Source organism: Pteropus medius, unplaced genomic scaffold (genome assembly GCF_902729225.1).
Source record: "Pteropus medius unplaced genomic scaffold, Ma_sr-lr_union100, whole genome shotgun sequence".
NCBI lineage: Eukaryota > Metazoa > Chordata > Mammalia > Chiroptera > Pteropodidae > Pteropus > Pteropus medius.
This window is the reverse complement of record NW_024351543.1, coordinates 16,311,270-16,338,175: the sequence shown is the minus strand read 5'-3', so window position 1 is coordinate 16,338,175 and position 26,906 is coordinate 16,311,270. Positions and strand designations below refer to the sequence as shown.

The window sequence follows — 26,906 nt, the reverse complement described above, 5'->3', positions numbered from 1 at the left end:
GCTGGAAATTTATCAAGGTAGTTGAGGATTAATGAGTGTTTCTAACGGATGGAGGGGTGAGGAGAGTTTTCCTGCTCCTTTTGTTTTTTTCTCTTCCCACAGCAGCAGTCCTTCTTAAACCTTACCCAGCACCCTCCTGCTAAAAACAAAAACAAAAACAGAACGACAACAACAAAACATTGATGCCAATATCACAAAAGAAAAAGATTAAACATCTTTACATATACTACTACAAGGAACATTGCCCAGTAATATTGCAGGACACTGCATTTGGATAGCTATTCCCCTGGTTAAACAAACTACCTTTATGCCATTTATATTATTAAATCGTCCTTGCTATTGGAAAGTCATTTACACTAACTAAGTTACTTGTAAGCTCTTAGCATTCTCTGCACTCCGATTTCATGTGCTAAAAATAGTCTGGTGTACACAACTAGATTATTTTCTAACTAGATTAGAAATATTATTTTCTAACTAGATTAGAAATATTAAAAATTGACAGAGGCAGAAAAACATACAGACGAGAAAGAAGACAACTTTAAACGACATTGTTTTAAGTCACTTTTTTTAAGTCACGTCGAATGATTATTATAAAAAAAAGTCCTGTAGTTTTGCATAAGTCACTATAGGGAAGAGCACAATATGGACCACAGATATTTTGACATGAGACATCTAAATACAACGGGAGGGGGAAAACGGGTGATATTTCTTTTTTCTTTTCACATATTATCCAAATAAAGTTTTACATTTTACTTTTACATTCCTGTTATTTCAAATTCAAGGCTTAACAAGATTTCATGTAGGAAAAATTCTCAAATATGCTACGACACAAGCAAAACTGATCAAGTGGAAGCATGTTAGATCATCAGGCATAGGCCTGAATTATTCAGACAATTGCCCCATTTCAGCTTATCAAAAATGTAGGCTTGGCCTCTTTGCATTTTTAAACAAGATATAATAGGATTATTACTATAAAGTCCCATGCCCTATCGCAAAACTGGTTTAAAATAAATAATTGAGAAAACAGTATAAATAAAATCAATCATTTGTGTCTAAGAACTATAACAGTACAATACAGTAACAGTTTATAGACAGAGCACACTTCACAAACTTTAGAGTGCATCAAAATCATCTGGAAAGCTTTTTGAAACACAGATTCCAAGGCCCAAAGCCCAGCGATTCTGATATTAATTCTAATTCTTAGTCTGCTGCTACTGCTGGTACACAGACCATAAGTTGGAATGGCACAGGACCGGAGTACTGACAGTCACAGGAATAGCGATACAAGTAATTCTTCTCACTATAGTCCATGTCCTGGCATTAATATAGGTTTTAATACAACTGTGGGTGCTCTTGTTGGGAGAGAGCCTGCATATGTTTTCTCTAATTTGCCAATGATCCTATATTACAGTTGGAGAATTAAAATATTGATGAACTCTCCAAGACCTAAAATTTCTTTTCGCTATTGCAGAAGGCTAACAGATATTTTTATGGCCTTAGGTCAGCTATGTTTACTCCACATCAGTGATCTTTGGAAACTTTATCTAAATTACTGTTGAAGTTGTTTATTTCAGAACTAGGGCAACCAGATCCTCCCTACATCTCTGGAGTGTGAGTAGCTTTGTTTTGCAGAGGCAGTGGCTAAAATAGACCAGACATTTCCATCAGCTGTTTGGTCATTGTGCTTTTTAGTGAAATTACAGCATGTTACAGTATTTTTCTTTGCAGCATAAACATTGAACAAACCCAGACATCCGGAGATGCTAAAATGAAAAATCTGTTTCCTCTTGCCTTGCCATTTGCCAAGTAAACTCCGTCAGACAGCACATTCTATACATTTCGAGTAAATGAAATTACCCTAAATGTGTTGGCAACATCTGTCACGAAACACTCCTCAGTCTGTGGCTTAAATGGATTGGATGAGAATGGATTTGACAGTATATTTAATGAGGTACAATTATAGTTGAGAGCACTTGTTTTTCCTTAACAACTGAAGGTTTTTGTTTTCTTTTCGTTGTTGTTGTTTTCCTTTCTTTTTGCTCTTCAGTTTTTTAATTTAATATCTTATACTTTACAAATGAGATTCTATAATCACCGATGAGGAAAGTGGCTGGCAAACACTATTCTTTATTGTAGATAACCAACACTTCAAACTCTTTGGTTTTCCCTAAAAAGTATCAAAAAATTTGTTTCTCCAAGGAGTTCCTGTCTTTCACTTCCAACCTACCCACTGATTGTAAAGTTCTCCATTCCCTGAAACTGTTAAGGAATTTCTGTTTTTAATAATTTATGGGAGTCCTTTCTTTTATTTAATATTTTTACTAAATATGAACAAGAATGTATATCCGTATATATCTTCCCCCAAGAATTATTATTTTATTGTTCCTCTATTTGCAATAACTGCTCTAGTTAGGAAAAAATGTCTCCTTTATATATTTTTATACTCTGTACCTAGTGCTGCTATTTAGAATTCCAAAATATGACAAATCCCTTCCCACTCTTCCCTTTGATTGCCAGGGTTTTGGTTTATACGCAGAAGCAGCACTCACTCTGGCATCTGTAATCAAACGAATCCCCAAACACTTTCTTAGAAAGGATTCTTTAAAGAGACCAGACAATCTTTCCTAAATTAACTCCAAATGCAGGTATTCAATCCTTCTTATCATGCATGGATTTTGATTCATCTGTCAAATGCTCGCATATCTCATTTGCATACTGCCTTCCAAACAAAGACTAAAGTCTACCTCTCCCCACCACTGGGAAATGAGGTCACCCCTAGAGCACTGAGAAGAAAGTATCCTTACCAAACACAATTTGGTCTTTATCTCTATTTTATGAAAAACAATCCTTTGTATGGCTAGGGCGGGTTGTTTAGAATTGAGGGGTTTCCAGGATTGTGACAGTTACCTGTATGTTGGACTCTCTCTAGGGGCAAATATTCTAAAAAGATAGATGAAGTCTCAAGCTCAAGTAGAGTATTGAAGTCTTGCGCCTACTAAGTATTAAAATGTTGTGAAAGTGCCACTTTTTGGTTGGCAAAAAATGTTTTAGGACTTGTCTTTACTCTGAAGTTATCCTGTAGTTTTTCTCTAAGTGATTTAAGAACTCCAGTTCTTTGTAAAATGTTTACTTCTGGTCTGGCACAGCTGATACCTGAAATGAAGGCCAGTAAGTTTGTTTTTGTTTTTAATATAAAATAAAGGCACTTTTGTTAAATTCAGACAGCAAGAAAAAGAAGTAATATGTCTCTGAATTATAAGTAAAGCTTATCTTAAGCCCCTCATTCAAGAAGCATCCTGATGAGTGGCAATTCACAGAAACATCACAAAATTCAAAGAACACAAATACACAACTGTATATATTTACAAGCTACAGACCTATAACATAACATAGCATAGCAAAACATAGCATATATGTTTTCTGATTGATTCTAGCTCAAATCCTAATGCCTGTTGGAACAAAGCTCACTGTGTATCAAGTATTTCCAAATATTTGCCTCAGTTGCTGTACTCCCTCCACATTAAGGGGAGGAACCCATAAAAAAAAAAAAAGCTAAGTGATAGCCTGATCCTTTAAGAAATACAGTCAGGAAGTTGGATTTATATAATAACATGTGAAATTAATCATCTTGCGCAAAAGAGTTTTAGGATACATTTGCTCATGGGTAATTAATTTGGGGTCTGAGATCGTGCTATCTACATGAATCTGTCCTAGTTTTATTTCTTCAAAACATTTACTGATTTGGAAAAAAAATCACATAATGAAAAAATAATGTTTACAGAAAAAATAGCATTCAGATACCTAATAATTTTATTACCACTGAGTATTTAAATGAGTTGTTATAGCACAAGTTTCTGCCTTTGTCATCATCTTTAAAATAAAAAATTGGAATTATATAACATCAAAGATTCTATTCAAACCTAGATTTTCAATTTTTAAAAAATATTATTCCCTTCTTTAAGTTAGTCAATTAAGACAACATAGTCCGATAGAGGAAAAAGAAAGGGAGGGTAATATGGCCTGGCTCTATCACAGTAACCATGTGACACTTTGTATATGGACAGAAATTTTCTTAAAATCTCTGTTATTTCTTGCATTCCAAACAGTTATATTAGATTTTAATATATCCTTCAAAGATATCCAGTTAAGAAACACATCTGGACCAGCCTTATCCCCTCAGTGTTAGATTGTATTGAAGTGATCAAGAATTAGCCGTATAAATCATGGCTAAGTGGCATAAACCAAAATTCTTATTCAATATCAATAAAAACTAGAGAATTCCCATAGTATTCATTTTTTATCCGTCAGAGGAATTGTATTTAGAACAATGCGAGGGAATATATACAATATCTTAGAATACATTCTACATTGAATATTGGAATTGTAAATGACAGGCAATTTAGACAAATCAGAGATAAATCACATCAGAGGAAAGGAAATTGCTAATGTTATATATTTAAATGAACCTAAAAGGACATGGATTGATATAAAAATTATACATAGTCAAACACATTGGATGCCGACTCTTTTACTGTGTTTATTTTTTTAAAAAGTTTCCTTCCTTATGGAACGTGTTTTCAGATGGACATTTTGTGTGTTTTTAGGGTGCTGTGATTACACCGACAATGGATCATCCTATGTCAATGCAGCCAGCAAACATGATGGGCCCCTTGACACAACAGATGAATCATCTTTCTTTGGGCACAACAGGAACGGTGAGTTGAAGAATTTGATTTGTTTTGTTTTCTTGGACTTCCTCAATAAGGTGCCATACTCGGTTCTCACTGGCATTATCAGAAAAATTGGTTCTATACCAAATAAGTTGCATTTGCATACATATTCAATTTTGGGACACACTTACTCACTTGACAAGGCTGAAGGTTCTACTGCATTGCATTTGAATTTGAGTTACTTCTTGTTCTCAAGACACAATCCACCAGGTATAATGTCTGTTTTTTGGAAAAGTGTCTTTATGCATGCACCTGCAAATCTAGACCTTGTAACTTAATACACTTAAACCTGTTTTTCTTTTCCCAGATACTTACTACTTCAGCTAATATATCATTCCCAGGTTATTCATAAGTGAGGAGCCAATGGCTATTACTAATATACAGGCCTTTTTATTTATTTTCAATGCTTAAATCAATAAAAAGAAATTGAGAACCTGACATAATCGAGTTCTTTTCATCTTCCTTTTAATATGTCGACATAGAAGATGTTGAAAAATAAGAAAGGAATGTAATGTACTTGATCTTTTTTTATAGGTCAGCCTACTTTTGACTAGCCATTATTTTTCCTTAGGGAAAAAAATATATTAAAAAATGCCTATTGCAACCTTGATTTTACAACTAAGGCATTTGAAATCATAATCAAAACTTTGTTTTTTAAAAATCTATTCAAAGACAATTCCCCAAATGGTCAAGAGGGCAAATGTCTGATACAACATGGAATACTACAACTTTGTTAATTTCCATTATAGAGAACAACGAAAAACATCAAATTCAACCTCTCATGTGACACCATTGATAAGTTTTTATTTTTTATAAATTTTAATGCAGATAATTTTGTGATTTTTAAAGATGTAGAAAGGAAAAAATCTACTTTCTTCTGACTGAGGCAGCTTAAGTATTATAGAAAGAGCACTGTACTAGGAGTCGGAAATTCTAGATTAAAATCTTGATTGAGCCCTGCTGTTTCTGTCTGTCCTAGGGAAGACAATATCTTCCAGTCTTAATTTCCACCCCACCCAGTTGAAGTATTGAATATGATGATATATGGGGCCCCTTTGACTATATGCCTCTATGTTTTTAAGTCTCACATGTCTCAGAGTCACCATTTCTATGATTCTTTACAATTATGCTAGCATCATCTCCAAGTATCTATATATACTATGTACACCAGCTATATATTGGAAATTTTACCATAAAGCAATTGTTTGCTTTCCACATAGATGTGTTGACTTGGGCTTTTTGGAATATAAGAACTTTCTAACATGTCCATTGAGGCCTCAATAATCTGTTCTAAATAGGAAGAAAGTTCATATAACTAATGGAAGGAGTCACTTTGTTTCAATAAAGAAATCTAGTTTTATTAATGTAAATGAAGTGCTTATCTCTGAGGCTTCAGTTGCTGAACCTATAAAATGCAATTGATGATACTTTACTTATCTGAAGGCTTGCGCTGGGTCAAATGATTTCTTAGGTCGCTGACCTAGACTTTTAAAAGTCATGTCTAAAATGACATTTAACTCTACCCTGTGGTACAGCAGATTTTCACCAGGGAGATAGAATTTGAAGATATTTCTAGAGCTTTTAGCAATGTATAAGGATTATTTGCTGTCACTTTGTTCATTTACTAACAAAACAGACCCCAAGAATAGTATTGGGAGGACCTGAAGTTTCTCATGGGTCCACTATAGATTTTCCTTCATACCAGCCTTTATTTTTCTTAAGGAATCATAAATTCTCAGTAAGTGAAGTATCACGATTTTATTATATTGACAACCTGGAATCTGATAAAAGAGGGAGTTATAATGCAAAGTTTAGCAAAAAACACTTTATAAATCCTACTCCTTTGAATCAAAAGCAAAGCCAGCTGACTTCCTGAAGTCAAATTTGCAAACTTGAAAAAATATAAGAGCTAAGTTTAATTGAGAATATGACTGAATACTTTAGGGAATTGAAAAATAAGCTAAAATATATAGAACAGATTCAGAATTATAATAGTTATTGATCAATAACATATATTACGATTAATATTTAAACATTTTCAACAAGAACACAGTTATACAAGACCACAATTTTTACCCAGCTGGTAATAACCAAATCATTCAATAATGATATATACCCCCCTTTTTGTTCTTAGCAAATGTTTTAAGCATATGGCTTATTTTTAGTACCAATTTTTCTCTAGCTTTTTTTTCATTCTTTTCTCCCCTCAAATTTGTTCTAAATAATGCGTAGGTATAAGATTTATATAAATTGATGTTTTGCAAAGGTTTAAAATTTCATAAGGTTCTGGAAAGACAGTGGGAAAACAGTATTACTTTGTTGAATTAGTCATGAAAATATAACTATGTGTATATATTGTTATACATTTTTCTTCAACTGTCATTCTTATACTTTAATATGCCATCATAGATTCATTTTATGTGAATTTTTGACTGGCATTTGGAATAACTACCAAATTTCCCCACCTATTGCACCTTTTCAAATACTTTATCATTGCTTGGAAGGTGGCCTGTTGTCATGGAAAGAACAGTGGGCACTGGAATCAAACTCATCTTCAAAGCCTGGCTTGGCCCCTTATTAACTATGCATGTTTAGACAGGTTATTTAACCTCTGAACTTGTATTTCCTCTTTCACAAAGTGCAAAAAATAATATTTACATCCCAGAAGAGTTGCCAGTGTTAAATGCAATGATATATGTGACATACCTAATAGAATGTGTGACACCTAGTACTAGATGCTTATCAAATGAGCTGTCCTTACTCCCCTACCTCCAGCGGCTTCATACAGATGGTCACCTCATCCAGGTCACCCAAAAGGATGTAGGAAACTATCAAGTCCACAGCACAATTCACTGGCCTGCTCTATTTCATTTCGTATAACATTTCTTTCAAGTTTCCACTTCCTTAGCATCTAATATACTCTTCCAGGGTTGTAAACCCAAAAGTGTATAGAGGCCAGCTAAGTTACATTAATGAATAAAGTTGACTGAGCTCCAGCAAAAAAATCCTAGAAATATAAAGTCCAATTTGGTCTATATTTACCTATGTCATATAATATAAATATACATGATTTTGGAGATTGTATTTTAAGTTAAAGACATTTTTAATGCAATACTAATAACATCTCTGCCTGATTGTTGGATGAACAGTAAGGAGAGATGGGGCCTTTGGCTGCCTGGAACATGATACTTTGTCTAAAGAGGACAGTCACTGCTCAACTCCAGGTAGCTATCACGACATGGGCATACAGACCTAGAGTGGCCTCAGCTTCCAATTTTTTAAGATAAGCTAAATATTTGGATTTTAATAGAAAATGTTTATATTTGAATGTTGCACCCAGTTTGTCCTAAAAACTCTCAGATGGTGACTCCTGCCCAGAGTTTCCCTAGTTCTCCTCTAACCTCTCTAGCCATTGCTTCTTCTTTTCTTTGACATGATTTCCTTAAGCAGTCTCATCCACTTTCATGGTTTTGAACTCTGCTTGCTATGCCAAAGTCTCCTAAATGCTTACCTCATCTTAGAATTTTAGACTGATTTATCTAACTACGTGCTAACTATTCCATGTACATCTCACTCTGACATCTGTCAGCATGACCCAAACTAATCTCATTAGCTTCCCCAAGCTTCTTTCCCACTGACCCCCTTCCTCTTATACATTCCTGCTTTTTATTTCTTCTTAAGTCAATCTCATGACCATTTACCCATGTAGTCAAATGTTACACCTAGAACTCAGTCTAGGCTCTCCTTCTCTCTCACCAACAGATAAAATTACCTTTCAAGTCCCACCAATTTTGTCTCATAGACATTTGTCAAATACATCCCTTCCTTCACATTTCTAGATACTCTTCCTGGGCCTTGTTTGATTAATTATAATACTCTCCTAACTGTTCTTCCTGCTTCTTATCTCAATTTCCTCCAATCCATTATCCATTATATTGCCCAGCCAGTCAATCTAAAATTATCTGAGCATGTCTCTCTCTTACCAGTAACTTTTCAGAGGCTTACAAATATCTAAGCTCACTGAAATTCTGCACTGCAAGGTGTGAGCAGTGACTAGTCAAGATTAACAGAAACTTCAGCTCCAGAAATACCTAGGTTCTAAGGGCAGAGCAGAGAGAAATCCAGTGAATAATCCAAAGTAGGCAGTGTCAGGGCTAATGGGGAGTTGGAACTAGATTAGAATTTTTCATTTTTAGAAGAGAGGTATTAAGCCATAGGCCAGGTCTCACTTTCTTTTCTAAGATCCCTGGGTAAAGGAAGTATATTGAGCCAAAGCCTCTTTTTCATCTTCATAAAATCAGATACATTTGGTTCCCTAAAACCCCAAGTTTTGAAATAGATACCATGTAGTTTAATTAAACTTTCTCTACCATTCGCCACCTCAAATATTTATTGTTCAATTCTCTACCTATTTTTAAACTGGACAGAATCTGTAGGCTTCAAAAGAAATAAATTTTATGCAAGCTGTGTAATTGTTTTATTCCAGGGCTCTGCTGACCTCGAAGAATTTTCTAGCTTTTCTGCTTTTGTTTAATTTTTTTGTCACAAGAGTCCCTGAGTAGAACCAAAGCCTTGTTATCATAATTTCTTATCGCTCTATTGTAAGCTTTAGCAGAAACCACTGGGGATTTTACTGTGTTATGAGAACCACCAAATTGCATGACAATCTTGTTTTACAAGTTTCTTATCTCCTTTTCATTTGTTCAGTTGGTAGTCACCAGTGGCTTACAATGTCACCGGAATCTGTTGAAAGAAATAAAGTTTTTGTTCTGCAGGCTTCCTATCTGCAGTTCTGTTTGTGTTCTCCAATCACTGGTGATGCGTGACATCATTGGATTCCCATGGTATAACCATAGCCACTCTCGAAGATAATCTTGTAATTGTACCCCATTTGTTCACCAGAGTTTTCTAACATTTTTCAGTCACAGTATTTCTCCTTTATTAGTCTAAAATTCTGATGGTGTCAGGCAAAAATCCTAAATTATTCATTTTGCTTAAGGAATATCAATTTCTTTTCAATTATTAGTTGTGAATGTAAGTATTAGGACTGAGATTGATAAAAAGTAACATAATGTTAAATGGACACACGATTAGGAAATAGTGTAACGAATTCATAAATGACAGTGAATATCACTTTAAATACTTTTTTTTCAGGAAAAAATATCAATTAATTAAAAATGGTCAAATACAAGACAGAAAATACAGATAAAAGGGAATAGATTTTTATTTGTTTAGTCTTATTGTAAGATAAATGAACTTTGAAGGTAGTCTTATAAACAAAAAATAAACAGTCATTAAGTGAAAGTCTAGCATAAAAGTTTATTTGCAGAAATTAAGTTTTTCCTGTGTAAAAATATATCCTGAGTTCAAATAAATTAGCAACAAAGTACAAAACTCCAATAGATAAAATGCCAAAGAGTGCAAATAGTTGATAAAGGGTAATATAGAACACCAAAAAAAAAGGAAAAAATAATAATCAAAGAAATAGTAATTTAATCAAATACACAGACACACATAACCCATTAAATAAAGTTATAAAAGTAATACACATTGCTAATGAGGATGTAAGGAAGTAAACGTGCTCAATCACTGATATGAGATGATAGGAATCTAAGTTTAAAAAAGCGTCAGTTGGATAACAAGGTGTTCAATGCAGTGTTCTTTACACTACGAAAAAGAATGATTAAATAAATCATAAGCCATCCATAAGCCATCCAGAATGTAACACAGCATGAAGTTATAAGAGTTTAAAATAAATAGGAGAATGATCATTTATAATCTTAAATCAAAAGAGCAGGATGCAAATTTGCATATGTAGAGTACAGTATCAATATGAAAAAAAATTATGAAATAAGGCTGTAAGAAATACAAAACAAATGTGGTTATTTCTGGGTGATGTGAATAAGAATAATTTCTATTCCAATCATTTTACTTTTCTACATTTGCCAAGTATTCAACAAAAAGTACAATTTACTTTTATTATTTATTTTTAAATGTTACAAATATATTTTTGGAAAATGATCAGTGGCATGGTCTTAAAATTAACTTTTTGTTTGTTTCTGGTAATATGTGATTGCAGTTTTTAAAAGAGGTACTAGGAATTACTACCATTATTAAACTATTTGGAGATCCTTTAAAAATGATTCAATTTATTCTAGTTTGGGGGATTATAATCAATTCACTAGTTCACTTACCTGTTGCAAGAAGCAAAATAATTCATGCCTAAGGTTTATTTGCTTTTGAATCTTTGATCAGTGTTTGCTTTTGCCAGTTAAAGTGCCTTGCAATGTTGAAATTTTAATCTGTCTTCTCATGAGAGAGTAATTAACATTGTCCATTGTGGCAAGGAGATTAAATGGAAAAATTTGTGATTGTTCAAATTAAGTTTTCAAGTAGGTGGGAAAATGAAGTTTTGAGGTTTTAGTTTTTTAAAATGAAATAATGATCATATAATGAAATAAAGGTCACACAGAACATCTATTAAACCATGCTTTGGCAGTTTATTTGAATGTGAGCAATAACTGGTCCTTTCACATGGTTTACTCCTTTAAGGGGAGTTGGGGCAAGATTAGAACTTTTCATTTTTAAAAGGGGGGACTTGGGCCATAGGCCATGTCCCACTTTTCTTTTTTAGATCTCTAGCTAAAAGAATTGTGTAAAGCCAAAGCCACTGTTTCATTTTCAAAAAAAAAAAAAAAAATGCAGATATATATGGTTCCACATAACCCCAAATTTTGAGACAGATGCCACGTAGTTTAATTAATCTCTCCATGCTATTTGCCACCTCCAATATAATGGCACTTTGGAAAAAGACAACAATCATCTGTTGAATAGATTCTGTTCTATTTATCTCTGCTCTCATAATTCCAGCACACAAAGCAACTTGGCCTTGACTGACAACCACTGGGATCAGAGCCGGAGCTGAGTGATCAGAATGCATCAGCCCCCATAGAGTATGGGAATGCGCAAATTTTTCATTTATCTCTTTTAAATTTTCCATTCTTTATTTTTACTTCCAGAACTTTGTTTCATATTGTGCTCTGGGCCCCTTCCAGATGGGCTGCCTTGTAGAATTTTTGTGTCAGTCAGAGAGGGTACAAATTTCACATTGATTCCCCAAGAAAGGGACCAAAATTATGACAGACAGAGGAAGATGACAATGCTCTGGGACAGACCGTACTGCCCTCACAGGTCACATGGGTCCTAATAGTGTGCCCAATGTGGTGGTAATGGAGACTATTGTATCAACTGTAAACTAGGGGTCATAGTTCCATAAGAGCTTGAAGGCAGGGGGCTTAGTCAACCATATGACATACAGTGGGCACTTCCAAGTTTTAGAGCTAAAATTCTATTTTATTTTCTTTTGTACTTCATTGCATTCTTTCTCATGCTCTTTTCATTCAAAGATTCAGTCCCAAGACAGGATTATGATACTCCACCAGCTGTTGTGTCAGGTAGGAAAATTCTAATTCCTTTAAGACTTGATTGGAGGGGAGAGATGGAGGTTGCCTGGTTTTCTCCACAATTCTTTAAAGCAGTGATTCTCAACAGGGCTGGCTGCAAGGAATTTGAAGTTCAGTTCCAAGGCAAGGGGTGAGGGGTAGGGTGGGCGTAGCATGGTTCAAAAAAGTACATTTAATATTCTAATCTAGTTTTGCGTCTAAAAAATAAATATGTTGCTGTTGAAATAAAATGTAAAAGCTCAAAGACATTTGGTCTGTGAAGGATACACAGAAAATAGAGTCTATGTTCTGTGTATCAGTAATTCTCAGTGTTAGAAGGGTTCGTTAGAATTTCTTGGAAGTGGGAGGATATTTATGTTTATCAAAAGAGGGCACAGATTAATTTTTTTAAAAAGTAGTTTGAGAAGCACTGCTTTAGAGACCAGAATTCTTCTGAAATCAGAAAATCATCCCATTTTGCTTGCTCAGCACCCAACATAGTGTCTGACCCCATAGTAGGTGCTCAATATAATTGTGTGTTGAATGAATCAAAACTTCAAATTTGTTCCAAAAATGGTATTTTGGATATTGAAAGAGAAGCTGCCAATGTTCCATTGGTACAACAAAGTGGCAGAGATTAATTTGAGAATACATTAGCGTCAGGGATTTTAATCAGCAATATTTAAATTATTTCACAAAATTTGGTGGTGCAGTTTATAATAGGGTACATGTATCTGAAAAGGTGGGTTTTCATTTTGAATTGCACAGTTCTTGTGCTTTCATCTTAACTTTGAATTTCGCTTTCTTGCAAAGAGTAAAATGGGCACAATTTTTTCATTTTTTGTTGATTTTTTTAACTAAATAAAATACTGGCAGCATGAAAAGCTTTGAATTCTTTGATCCTTTGATGTGTTAAATGATGAGGACATAAAATCCAAACCAAGAAGGGCATTGGAGAAGCAGAGCAAGAGATGAAGGCCAAAAATAGAGTTGAAAGAGCCCATCAGGCAGTAGAGTCTGGCAACTGAACGGTGGTTTACAAGCAGAGAACATCATGTTCTTGGCCACCCGGTTTGCTTGACCACCATCTGAAGAGTAATCCTTTTCTCATGTCTCCTGGACTTGTTTAATTATGCTCATGGATGAATATGCATCTTACAAGTTTAATAGTGAAACGATGAGTTAGCTTTCAACTGTGAAGCTACTTTGGTCGTCTAGAAGAGCTCTATAAATTGTCATTAAGTAAAACATCACTTATCTTTCTCCAAAGTGTATTACCTGTCATATCGTAACGTGCCTGTTTTAATAAGGATGCGAGACCCTCAGGAAGGTCCTTTGTTTAATGTAGATAGCCTTTACTTTGTTTACCATGTGGTGTCTGTTTAACAAGAGGCATCTACTCTTAATAATTCACCAATATTAATAAGAAAAGACACAAACTAGAACTTTGCTTCAACTAGTTTTCCTGATTTTAGTTTCCAGAACATAATGAAAAAAGCAATGAAAACATCAAAAGCACTGACTAGATATCAGCCATTAGTTAGGCTCTACACTTTGAGGCAGAACATCTGGCAGCAAATCTAGCCTTCGAATTCCTACCTAATTCCATAGACAGGTACCATCGAAAGTTCTTGAGCAGGGAAATTACTTGATCAAAGGAGTGCTTTGAGAAGAGTAATCTGGCAGTTTCGTGTGTTCTTGAGCAAGAAACAGTAATTACAGAGAACAGTTAGAAAGCCCAGCTATGATATTGTTAATAATAATAATAATAATAATAATAATAATAATAATAAAATGCTAAGATCCCAGCAAGGAAGGGACTAATCTAGAAGTGACAAGAAAAAGAATATTTTGGATGACTTAGAGTTGTTTTCCTCTGATAAAATTGAACTGGTGGTTTGACATTTTATAAATTTACACAGCTTTCTTTGCCTCTTTGATCTACTTCTAAATGAAAATAGACTTGGCTGCCTAAAATGGTGTTAATTGTCTGGTGGGCACAACTTGAGTGACTTTTGAAAAATCACATATCTGTTGCCCAGCTGTTGACCAAATCAAGAAAGTGAAGCAGGCAAAAGTATTCCAATATTTTTTAGAATATTTAGTTGGTTCCCACTATAGGATCCAATTAAATTGTCATAATGTATCAGAGTTCAAGACATCTGCCTGGTAATCTACAAAGACATAACCCAACCTAATTTATTGAATAAATATGTCAAACATTTATTGTCAAACATTTTTTAACATCTCTGAGTGTTAGGCACTACATTCAATTACTGAGCATATACAGATGAATATGAAAGACCATTGTTAAAAAAAATCGTCTAACTTAATGTTGTGGTTGTTGTTGTTTAAGTGTATAAAGTATGTAAAATCTAAAAAGGTCAGAAACTCTCAGGAATAAATGAATTCTGTGCTGGATTTGGATGGACAAATAGGAGTTTACCAGTTGGACAAGAGTGGGAAAGACACATGAATCAAATGGGACAGGAAATGTAAATTCTTGGAGACAAGAAACAATGTGAAGTGATTAGATGACAGCAAATCATTTGTTATTCTTGGGAGAAAATGTTGAATTGGTGGACACTGAGACTGGGCTGCTAGGGTTAATCTGATTGTAACACTCTTTCCTCTTTGAGTCACATGTCACCTTATTTTTTTACTTATTCAAATAATATTTATTGGGAACATACTATGTGGCAATCACTGTGTTGGGTGCTAGGGATACAACTTCTCTCTAAGAACCTAGGATCCACTTAGGAAGTTAGGTACAAAAGGTGATTACACCACAGTGTCATATGTGCTTCCATATGGACAAATAAAATATAAGATATTTTAATTTTAAACTCTCCAATAAGATGCCTGCATTCAGAATCTGCTTATGTAACTTATGAGTTGCAGAACCTTGGTAAAATTATTTAACGTCTCTATAGCTTAGATTATTTAGCTGAGGAATTAATGATAATTACCTAATAAAGTTATTGTGAGAATTAAGTTAAGCTATATAACCTGCTTAAAACAGATCTTACCATTAAAAAAGTGTTCAAATGTTATTAGTAACAACTATATTAATCATTCTTTTTACAAGATGCTATGATGGCACAAAAGAAAACCTACTGTCTTACAGTAGGAGAAGTCAGAGAAAGTAGAAAAACATTTAAATAAAACATAAGGACACATGGGAATTAACCAAGTGGAAAATAAGTTGGAGGGGAAAAGTTTCAGACCAAGGAGCCAGCAGGGTATGGCAAATTCAGGGAACTGCGGGTGGTTCAACAAGGTAGGGATACATACATAAATAGAGATGGGGAGTGAAAAACTGAGTCTAAAGAAATAAGCTGGACCAATATCACCAGAAATGGTAACTTGAACTTTATCCAGATGGCAATAGATGTACACTAAAGTTTTAAGTTGGAGAGTGACATGACCACTCTGGGTATAGGGCGGAGAATACAATGGAGAGAGATAAAACTAAAAATTGGGGACCAGAACTTGAGAATTTAAGCATGAAATCAAGTTGGCATGTGCTCAAGTTGTAGAAATCGGAATGGTGAATAGACAAATTTGTGACGTACTAGGGAGATAGAAAACACAGGACTTAGTAACTGATTGGATATCAGGATAAAAGGAGAGAGAAGAATTAAAGGTAGCTTTTAAGTTCCTAGCAACTCAATGGCCTGAGAAATCACTTGCTGGGATCTATACCAGAAGAAAGAGGATCAAGTTTGACAGGAAGAGGCCAAGTTCAATGTTGTACATGTTGAGTTTGAGGTGTCTCTGAGGCATCCAAAATGTAAATAATAAATATTTGGATGTGTATGTCTGGAGCTCAGAAGACAGCTCTTTGCCAGAGGTGGATTTTGGAGTTATCATGGTCCTAAGTCATGTCACCTAAATAGTGTGCTTAAAGTGAAGTAGGCAGATCCTTGATAATAAAAATGGGCAAAGAAAAGGAACCTAAAATAAAGATCAGAAGAGAGAACTATAGCCATAGAAGGAAAACCAAAAATGTGAGGTTTCGAAAGAGGCCAGAGCAAGAGAGTATTTCAAGAGAGGCTTGTTTAGTAAGATGTGTCCTGAAAAGAAGCTATTGGATTTAGTTACACAGATCACTAGTCAATTTGATGGGGCAGTTCTAAGAGTAAGGGTAAGGGCAAAGACAGTGATTGTCCTGTAAGGAAATGATATACCAAATGCCAGAAACTTAACAAATTTGGTTTTCAAGAAGAGTAGAAAAGATAATAACAGAAAACAAGTGGAGAATAGAACTGACTGATTTACTGATTTTTTTTTTTTTTAAGATGGGAACTATTTGATCATGATAGGAAGAAACCCGGAAAGAGTTGTAAAATTTGAAGATATAAATTATAAAGGGGATGACTGATAGAACAAAGTTATCCAGGAAGCCAGACACTGCTTCTGGAATGTGGGAGGATGGGGACAAGGGATGACATATGTGCATGTAAGTTTATAAATGGAATAGGAAGCCAAAGGATTTCTCACATAATGAATACTATTTGTTTTTATGTGAAATATTTAGTAACATCTTCTGAGGGTTAAGGGAACACAGTCTGGAAAGGGACTTAAAGAGGACGAGCTTTGGAAAACTGTGAGATGAGAAAGCCAACTGGCAATACATAGAAAGTTTGAAGGGCACCACTGAGGGGTCCATTTGAAGCTAGAGACTATAGATTTTTTGTAATACCAATCTGTGAGGATTTTTGATTTTCCACAGTAGTGATCAATAGCCAGAAAGGAGGACAGGTGTATTAATCCAAGATTAAGGTTTTACTGAGTGGAGTGAGAAAAAGGACAATGTGTAATGATAATATTGGCAAAAGAGTGATTGAGTGACAAACTATAATTTCCAGGATGAACAGAAAGAGAAAAGAGAGCAGCAGAGGATGGGAAAGAGGGAGGAAGAGGGAAGATAGAGACTAGCAGTCTCAATGAGATGTACGAACTGGTCAGAAGTAGAATACTGGGATTTAAGATATTGGATAATGAACTACTTCTCGGCAATGTCAAGATCAGGAGAGCAGGTGGCCAAAAGAGACTTGAGGTGACAGAGGTTAAGGAAATCAAGCAATAGGAACATAAGAAGCTGCGATTTAAATGTGGTATTTTTATATGTATGGATTTTGTTTTGTTTTATTTGGTTTTTGATATCAATAAATTGTTGACTAATCATCAGAAAGAATGTTCCAAATTAGAGGATCACTAAAAGAACATATTTCTGAATCATGTCACAAAGACGATGAAAACTTTTTCTCTCAGAATTTCAAGAATGAATTTCTTGCCAGGACCCTTGAAATATAGATTAATTAAAAGCCAAAAAGTGTATCAGATCAATGTTTTTTAGGGTATGAATTGTATATCACCATACAATTAATTTAGGAGTAGAAGGCCCAAACTTTTTATTTTTACTTCAGCAGCTGCATAGTTACTTTAATGTAAATTTGTACGTTCATCAAACATATGGCTTAAGAGATACTTGCTTAGGAAGTCTAAGGTAAATAGTCAAACAGTGAATACATTTAATAATAATAATCAGAAAAAAATGGAGCTGAGGCAATAATGGCGATGTCCAAAAGAAAGTGGCTGAGGTTTGTGAAATAAGAGTCTTCTATTTATTTGATTGCAGTCATCTCTCTTTGTTGAAGTCTCTGCTACATCTTATTCAGCTATACTTATTTCAGGAACAAAGGACAGAAGGATGGCATCACATCTACATTTTCATGAAAAATCAGGAATCTATTCTCTTTTTAGTGTTTCTTTTCCATAATAATTTTAACTCTTTAAAAGATCTTCCTATTTTAAGCAAATTTGAAAAAAATTGCTTAAAAACATCATTTTTTTCCTACTTATAGTTGGATTTTATGAGGAATATGTGAAAACTACAGATAATTCATTGTCATATTTTTGTCTCAGTTGCTTTGAGCTTCATTTCTGAAGGGCTTCATCAGGAAATCAAGTGAAAGACTATCAACAGAGAGCAAAAGTAGAACCAAAAGTTATTCACCTTCTCTAAAAACCTTAGAGTTCAGAATTTGAATCTGTGTTCAGAAAAAAATGAAAACTGAAAAAAGTACTCCCAAAAATGTATGACAGGGACCTATGGAACTTCTGGAACATATATTCATTCTCTGCCATATCCTTTCTACACACCAGCCGAAATAGGTTGAAAATAGTCAATGTTATCATTACTACTTCACGACAAGTTTTCACAGAAAAAATGGAACATAAATTACAGTATAGTTTCACTAAATGTGGCTGAATATAAAATCCCTAAGTGTTAGATTTCTAACCAGGAAGTTATGTTCTAAAAATGAAGTCCTTCAGACAGATAAAAAGCTCCCAGAAAAAAATAAGCTAAAGAATTCATCAAAACCAAGTCAGTATTACGGGAATTGTTAGAGAGACTTCTTTAAGAAGGAAAAACATGTATCAGAAACATGAATAAAGAATGATAATAACTATATATCTATCAGCAAGTATCTCAAATGGAAAAGAATTAAGTGCTCTAATCAATAGAGAGGGTGACTGAATGGATAAGAAAACAAGATCCCTATATATGTTGCCTACAAGAGACTCACTTCAGATTAAAAGACACACAGACTAAAAGGAAGGGGATGGAAAAAGATATTGCCTTGATGGACCTAGAGGATATTGCATTGAATGAAGTAAATCAGCTAGAGAAAGACAAATATTGCATAATTTCATGTACACATGGAATCTAAAGAACAAAATCAAGAACAACAACAAACAACAGAAACAAACTCATAGATACAGACAATATTTTGAGGGCTACTAGATGCGATAGGGATTTCGAGGAGATCTTGAAAAAGGGCAAAGGGATTAAGAAGTACAAATGGATAGATACAAAATAGTCATGGAGATATAAAGTGTAGCATGAGGAAAATAGTCAACAATGTTGTAAAAAATATGTAAGGGGAAAGAGGGATACTAGATTTAGTGGGATAAGTTATATAGATATTTAATAACTGTGCTGTACAACTGAAACTAATATATTATTGTATGCCAACTATAATTGAATTGTACAATGTAAATATGAGCAACTGTCTATTATATTTCAATAAAGCTGGTGGGGGGACATAAAAACGAAGTCCTTCACAGGGGTGCTTGCCCAAATTAAATCAAAGTTCACTGTTAAAAATAGTATGTGCTTTTCCATATTGTTTTTGCTAGTCAGTAACATCAGTTTGCCTTGGAAAGCCTCATTAATAATTTGGAATTGGTAATGTTCTACCAAAGATTTGATTGATGCCTATCTTTATACTGCCTCTTGTTGGGTAGGAATTGCTTTATAAAACTATCCCATAGTTTGGATGAGGGGGTGGTTAAGCTACTTCAAAAAACAAAACTATTTTTCAAGCTCTAAACAACATCTGTTTTTATGGATACCATAAGCTAATTATAAATGATTTCCATTTCATAATTAAAAATTAGGTCCATTAGTACCTCCAATTAGCAACAATTAGCCATTAAATTGTATTTACTATAAAAGATCTGACACAGAGTTGTAAGTGTTCCCATAAGACATTCATGAAAATCAGTTTCATTTCTTTGTTCAAATACTGTGCATCTACTTTGATTACAAAACTGCAGTTTTAAGTGTACTAATTAATTGATTTTTTCTCTTTTCACTAAGTTCTAATAAGAGAGACTTTGTTCTACTTATTATTCATTCTTTCAACTAATATTCACTGAGCTCCTACAGTGCTACAAAAAACCAAGCCTAGATGGTATAAAATAAGAGCTGCATTCCTTGCCTTCAAAGAACATAAACTCTAACAGAGGACAAGATTCTAAAGAACTGTCATAAAACACAGAATGGGACTTTGTATAGGATATTTGTACAAGTATTTAACAAATAGGCATGTGTTTGCTGTTATTAGGTTTCTGCTGGCACATTTATACTGTTCCCTAGATTATAAAGAAGTCTTGAAAACTTTTCCTGTGGGACCACAGTTTTTATTGCTCTCTTCAAGCAGTGACAACCAAAGGGGGCTTAAGCAAGTAGAATGTTCTGACATATAAACATCACTGTTATTTAGCCCAATTATTTTGGAGGTGGGAGGGATTGGAGAGGGGTCGAGATAGGAGGATACAAAATCCTATGCCTATCTTCTAATCCAGCAAATTTTTTGTTATTGTTAAGGTCGAGATAGAAAATATTTTAGGCTTTGCCGGCCATGCAGTCTATGTCATCACTACACTTGACTCTGCCTTATAGGGTGAAAGCAGCTGCAGACTGTGTGTAAATGGATGAGTATGGCTATGTTCCAATAAAGCTTTATTTATAATTAAAAAAAAAAAACAAACGGTAGCAAACTGAATTTGGCCTCTGGCTCTAGTTTTCCCAACCCTGCTCTAATCAATTTATTTTCATGAGTATTCAAAATTAAATATTATTACTGAAATTCTTTATACTAAGCATGAAGTGCTTTTCCTTTAAAGTAAGCATTTTTGTGTTTTTTATTTCATGAAATGCAGATGAAATGTCAGAAAAGCAGAGGTGAGAGAGATTGAGATGAAGATTGAGACAGTTCTTAGTGTCTTAATTTTTACATCATAAGTGGTTATATTACTAAAGTATTAAAACACTTTAAGTATGTTCTATTTTTTACATGCTCATCATATATTAGTTTTCTGGGATTTATTTGTATGTACCAGCAAGAGGAGAATATCAGCCAGGAAAATCAAATATATATTCTGCTTAATGTCCTCTTGGTGGCCTTTAGAATTCTAAATTTTTAGAAATTTAGAGAAAAGGTAAGCGATACATTATCCCAATGGATTTGTAGTAAAAACATATTTGACATCTCTGTCATACTGCCTGAGCTGATATTGCTGTTGCTGTGTGGTTGATTAGTGTCCAATGAAGTTATTCTTGATCTATCAGTGCTGCTTATTCTGTACCCGCCTGGGTAACTGCTTCTCTGAGTTGTGTGTTCTGTTTTGCATTCAGAAGGCGAAGGGAAGCTTTCCTGCTTTTGTCTAAAGACCAAACTGCATAGGGCAGGCCTGAGATGGCTGGAGATATGACTGCTTTTCTGTGGCGAAAGCAGGGCAAAATTTAACCACACATCGAATGGAAAGGCAGCATTCCAAATTCTGTCTTCTTGTGGTAGAATCCCTCAGTGAGTGGCAGCAGCGGGCTTAGAGCCCATCACTGCAACAGCATACAGTGTCACTTAGTATCTCAGTTATCTAAATGGCAGATCCTATACAATGGCAACAGCAGGAAGAGAGCATTTTCAAAACAACAGTAGATTTTAAAGGAAGCTAATTGCATGTGCAGAAATCAGCACATCTGGTACCAACTGGCGTGTGGTTCCCTTTTTAACCAACAGCACGAAGTGGGCCCTTGAGGTTCCCATCAGAGAACCCAACCATGAATTGACTATGGTTCAGCACTTGTCAAAGGCATGCTTGAGACATCTGATACTGGACAGATACTGCCTGACAGACATGCTAACGTTTCTCTAGACTCTATGTCAAATTAGTTTATCAGAACACAAAATACCTGAACCTAAGATTGCATGTCGCTATAGAAATGCTTTCTCAGAGTTAAAATTTAATGTTTTAACCTCTTCTTTTTTAGACAGGTGATATATAACAAACACTTAAACGTTACTGCTTTTTCTAGGATGCCACAGTGAAAGTAATTGTCCATTAGTTTACCCAATGTTCCTTATGTAAAGAAGCAAATGATGAATTGCTCCTTGAGTTCCAAACCTAGGCAAATATCTCTCTACAGATGAACAGATATACTTCTTGTGAACTGAAAATGTAAAATACATAGTGTAATCTTTTCCCTTTTGGCCTTGGTTATCAGGAGAGTTGGAGTCAGATATAATACACTGCTATGTTCCTAGTAGCATGTTCCCTCTACTGCTCTCAACTATTCAGCAATTTGCTGGTGTTTTTAATTGTGCTTTTTAATATAATGCTTAATTTTGTAAACCCTCCACAAATTCAGTTTGGAAGAACAAAAGCTGTAATTCTTACGGAAAAAAAGTGAAAAAAATGGTAATGGGCTCAGGGAAGTTCATGTGCTATAAAGTCTCAGTGGAAAGATAAGATGAAAAATAATTGTGATTATGAGTTGATCTGATCTAAAAATTCACAGGCAGGAAATGTTTTTATTTATTAATACCCATACAATTCTGAATAGGAATAGGTATGGTACAATAATTGGAAATGGCTTTTTAAGTCAAGAGCATATATGAGATTCTTGGTTCCACTATTTAATAATTATTTAACAATGACAGCAACTTAAATTTTTTGAAGTTTCCTTTTTCTTTCCTTTAGTATAGATAATAATGCATTAGCACCTCTATATGTGTACAAATATAAGGATTCATTGAGACATATCTAAAATATTTAGTGTTTGACTCATAATAGATATTAAATAATTGAGGTTTGCTTTCCTCTTTATTTCCCCACATACAGGGAACTGTGTTAGGAATTTTGAAGTACCACTAACCTTATTTTTGCCATGATAGATTGACTTAACCAAAATGCTGTTATAAAATAATTTCCAAACCCAATCTTTGAAAATAGAAGAAATACTAAGGGAGTTCATTTCATAGCTTTTCTATTGGCTGATCAATTATAATACTATTAGCTGAATTAATAGAGTAAATAAGTTATAAAGTTTTTTAAACAACATGAAAAATAATATTAATGTAAAATGGCAAAAGACGGCAAAGTTAAACAATCATGGTATTGAGTCCTAAAACATGCACCTGAAAAGAAAATAGAAGAGAATGCATTAAATGGTTATCATATAGGTCTTTAATTTCTTTTTTCTAAACTTTTTGACACGTCGCCCTGAAGCTTGTATAATTTGCTAAAATTTAAATGGCATAGTCTTTGAATATACACAATTTTAGGAAATATTTATATAGCAGGAAAACGTGGACATATTAATATAAAGATAATAATTATAATTATGATGATTATATTGGTGGTAGTGATAGACGTGATGACCTCTAAAATTTTCCCCACTTTCATTCATTATAGCTCAACATTAGAGCAGTTAAGGCAGAATTAAAAGGAGTTTATCTCTTTATAGAAGTGGCATAAAATCCTTGAGTGATTCTGTAGTCTAAAGTCACTCTTAATTTTATGTGACTTTATTAGCCACCTACCAGAAGGTGTATCTCCACAACCAATTGACTGCTGCTTTTAATGTTTTTCATACTGAAGTCACATTTTGAATAGTATATTCTGTTTCTTGCATGCAGCAGTTGGAACAATCAAACCTTCCCAGTTTATTTAACCTGAGACTTCTAGTCTCTTGTGGTTTATGGACTTGATATAACACATTTGAAATTTGGATCATAAATAACATATTTTAATTACATTTTATATTGTTTAACTTCCACAAGTTGAATAGTTACACATTTATATGTATGTGTGTGTGTGTGTGTATAAATCTCCTGCTGTTGGAGATAATTTGTTTCCCCAAGCCGCTGATCACAAAATACTTATTCCTTACAAAATAACAATGATATTGTTACAAAGTCCATTGCCACCCAAGATATCGCTTATTCTTTTTTCCAATTTTATTCATTTTGATAATATTGAATATATCATGAACAACATATTATTTCTTATCACACCATGATTTTTTATTTTCACTTTTCTGAACCATGCACTTCAGTGTCCTCATTGTGATTTAGCTTTGATAAAATATTGATTGACCTGACCCAGATACTACATATCAAAACTAGAATCACTTCATATCAAGTTTCTTTAAAAATAGAAACAAAAGTTGAAAAAATTGTAAACCCGGCATGCCCTTTAATTTACATGCAACGGACATATTTCATTTGGCAGCAAAACCATGTTGGATTCAGAGTAATGGATTATAGGTCCCCTTAAGGAAGTTGTAAATTTAATTATTTTATGTGCCTGCTCTGAGTCCAGCAGTCTGCTCAAGAGACTTGAATCTGGGAAAACATATGACTCTAGATTCAGGAAATGGGAATTTCATTCATAATTGAGCAGTTATTTCAGCAAAGCAAATATGCAGAGTTAGTTTTAAAAATTGTGATTTTTATGATACTTGTTCTGGAAGGTTAAAGCCTACTAGCCAACTATAGGAAAACAAAATTGGCTTGCAGAAACAAGGGAGCAGTTACATCAAGTGAACCATGAAGCACCTAAGAAAAATTTTGGAGAGTCTTATTATAACATTTGAGCTTGAACAGTGTAACTTTGGAAGGGCTTAAGGAAGTGACAGTTTAGTTTGCATTGGGTGCTATCAGGAAAAGGAACAAAGCAGAGCTAGAGTTGTCATTGGTAAAGATGACAGTAGCCACTCACCTTAGACAGAAAATGGAGCTGTTTCTTTCTAGGTTTGCAGAATATCCTTGTCTCTGTCTTTTATTCACCACAATTATCAAGTGTTCTTGTTTGATAAATGTTGATAACCTCTTAAAATTGTTTAATTGAGAATTCTATAACCTTTCTAATAACTACCAGCTAATTAAAGATAATTTGAAAGATTTCCATAAATACTTTTCTTAACTGAAGGATAATATTTAATATTGCTTGACAAAAATATAACTGAATATTAAATTGCCTTGATAAAATGTAAATACAAACATGAGATAGGTCGAAATGTATTTTATTCATCACATGCATTGAGTGTATATGGAATATACTATGAATGCAAGATGATTTTATGTACACGAAACACGCTATGTCAATGTGCTGTGCTCGTGCTTTATGTGGATTGGTTTGTTTCACGTAATGATCTCAGCCAATCAGTAAGTAAGTTCCTGTACAATTTGCTTCCTTAAAAGCCTAGCTGGACCCTCATTTATATTTATGTTCGTTGGCTGTTTTAAACATTTTGATCTTCTCAAGTTCCAACATGAGTCCTACCATGTATACTCAGAAAATGACTACCTCCTCCTTTTTGAGAAAATGGATACCAAAAGTGATCTGATAGCCCACAAATGTTTTCTCTTTGCTTCAAATGTCCATTTCTTCATTCTCCCTCTCTTCCTATCCTCCTGTATTTTGTTAAGGCTTAGCTCTGATTTTGACAATATTAACCCTTCTTTCCATGTTTTTTATTTCATCTGTCTTCACCATTTTGATGGTCTTATAGCATCGATTGCTCTCTATCCCACATTAATCTTATTCACTATATATATATATCCATTGGTAACTTTGCCTTCCTTTAAAAAAGGTATAGATCTTTTCTATCTTGTTTCTCAGGGTGACGGTCTTAGAGTACTTTGCGGGATTTTTTTGTTCTCTTCCCGTCTGCTTCCTCGGTTTTAACCATCACACAGATGACCTCCAAATCTATATTGCTCATTCTGTCCTCTGTTTTAAGTTCCATTCCTTTGTTTCCAGCAATCTCTTAGATGACCTCCATCAGCCTCCACTACCTTTGGCTGACCCCATGGAAGGTCAAACTTGATATCCACAGTTTAAGTCTCATAATCTTTCCTCCCAATCCAGTTTCTTCTGCAGACTTCCCTAGGGTTCAAGCAACCTCTATAAATATTATTTCTCTAAGCCAAGGTTTGAAAATAAAGTGTAGCTACGAGGTTAAGATTGTTATGGTCTTTGACAGTGGCTTGGAGTATAGCTCTTCTTTTTTTTAGGTAAGAACCATATGATTTAATATTCAATTGAGCTTGGAGTAGGATAGAAAATCTCATAAATAGTCGAGTCATTTTTCTCCCAGGCAGTTGTGTTTAAAACCTCAGAGACATTTTAGGGTACTCTACCCCATATGCAAACCTTCTTTTTCTTGTAAATTTTACTTGTACAATATACTTTGAATCTCTTCTATCCATTTCGTTCTCCAACCTCAGTCCAGGTTGCTTTTCATTTTATTATTGCAATAGTTTCCTAGTGTTAACACCTGGCCTTTCTTTTTCTTACTCAGCCTTCACATTAATAATTTAGAAAATTTTGGGATTAACACTTTGTAAACTTTATCTGCAAGGATATAGTCTTAAATAACAATTAGAAATTACCTTGGTAGGTAACTATCTATCATATTGTTATTGCCAGAAAGAGGGTACAGATTAGATCTCTGAATCTAAAGTCATCTTTTCTAATAGCAACCCTCAAACTTGCATGCCAGCATATACCAGAAATGCTACACTACTCAAAGCTATGAGTGGCTTAGAGATATTATTCTATAGCTATGTCACACTGTAGAACCACAGTGTGATGATTGCTCACTGGTCTCTGTGTGAGAGGAAACCTAAAATTTTTCTGAGAAGAATCTTATGCTTCCTGCAGCTAACCTCCAAATACAGGGGATTTGTTTTGTGTGGAGTGAGTGGGTTCTCTTCAATACTACCTATCCAAGGCCAAGTTCAGTTGTTGGTTAAAACATAGAGGCCAATGTGTAACTAGCAGCAAAGAAAACCACATTCCAAGTCTTTGTCAAGAAGTATAACAATTCCAAAGTCATGACTATTCATACCTTTCAGAACCTTGGTGAAGAGAAAATAAACATTTTTGAGGAATATTTGGATATTATACAGTATATCCATCTCCTTGGTTATTCTAAATTATATCCCTGGATAAATCTGAGAAAGCTGTTTTACCTGGATAACTGTGTCTCACTAACCCCCTGAAAAATAGCTTTTTCTGAAGTATGCATTGGCACAGTGCCATTTACTTACATTTGAAGGGCATTATAATAAATAGCCCTTGGAAAGTT

At 34.2% G+C, this 26,906-nt stretch overlaps 1 protein-coding gene across 1 annotated transcript in view; it reads left to right on the top strand.

The window, feature by feature from the left end:
- Positions 1–26,906, top strand: part of RBMS3 (RNA binding motif single stranded interacting protein 3) — a 264,594-nt gene that overhangs the window by 201,611 nt on the left and 36,077 nt on the right. Inside the window, exons 10-11 of the mRNA XM_039843482.1 lie at positions 4,605–4,715; positions 12,137–12,184. Coding sequence (XP_039699416.1) covers positions 4,605–4,715; positions 12,137–12,184 — 159 coding nt within the window. The remainder of the gene's footprint in view (positions 1–4,604; positions 4,716–12,136; positions 12,185–26,906) is intronic.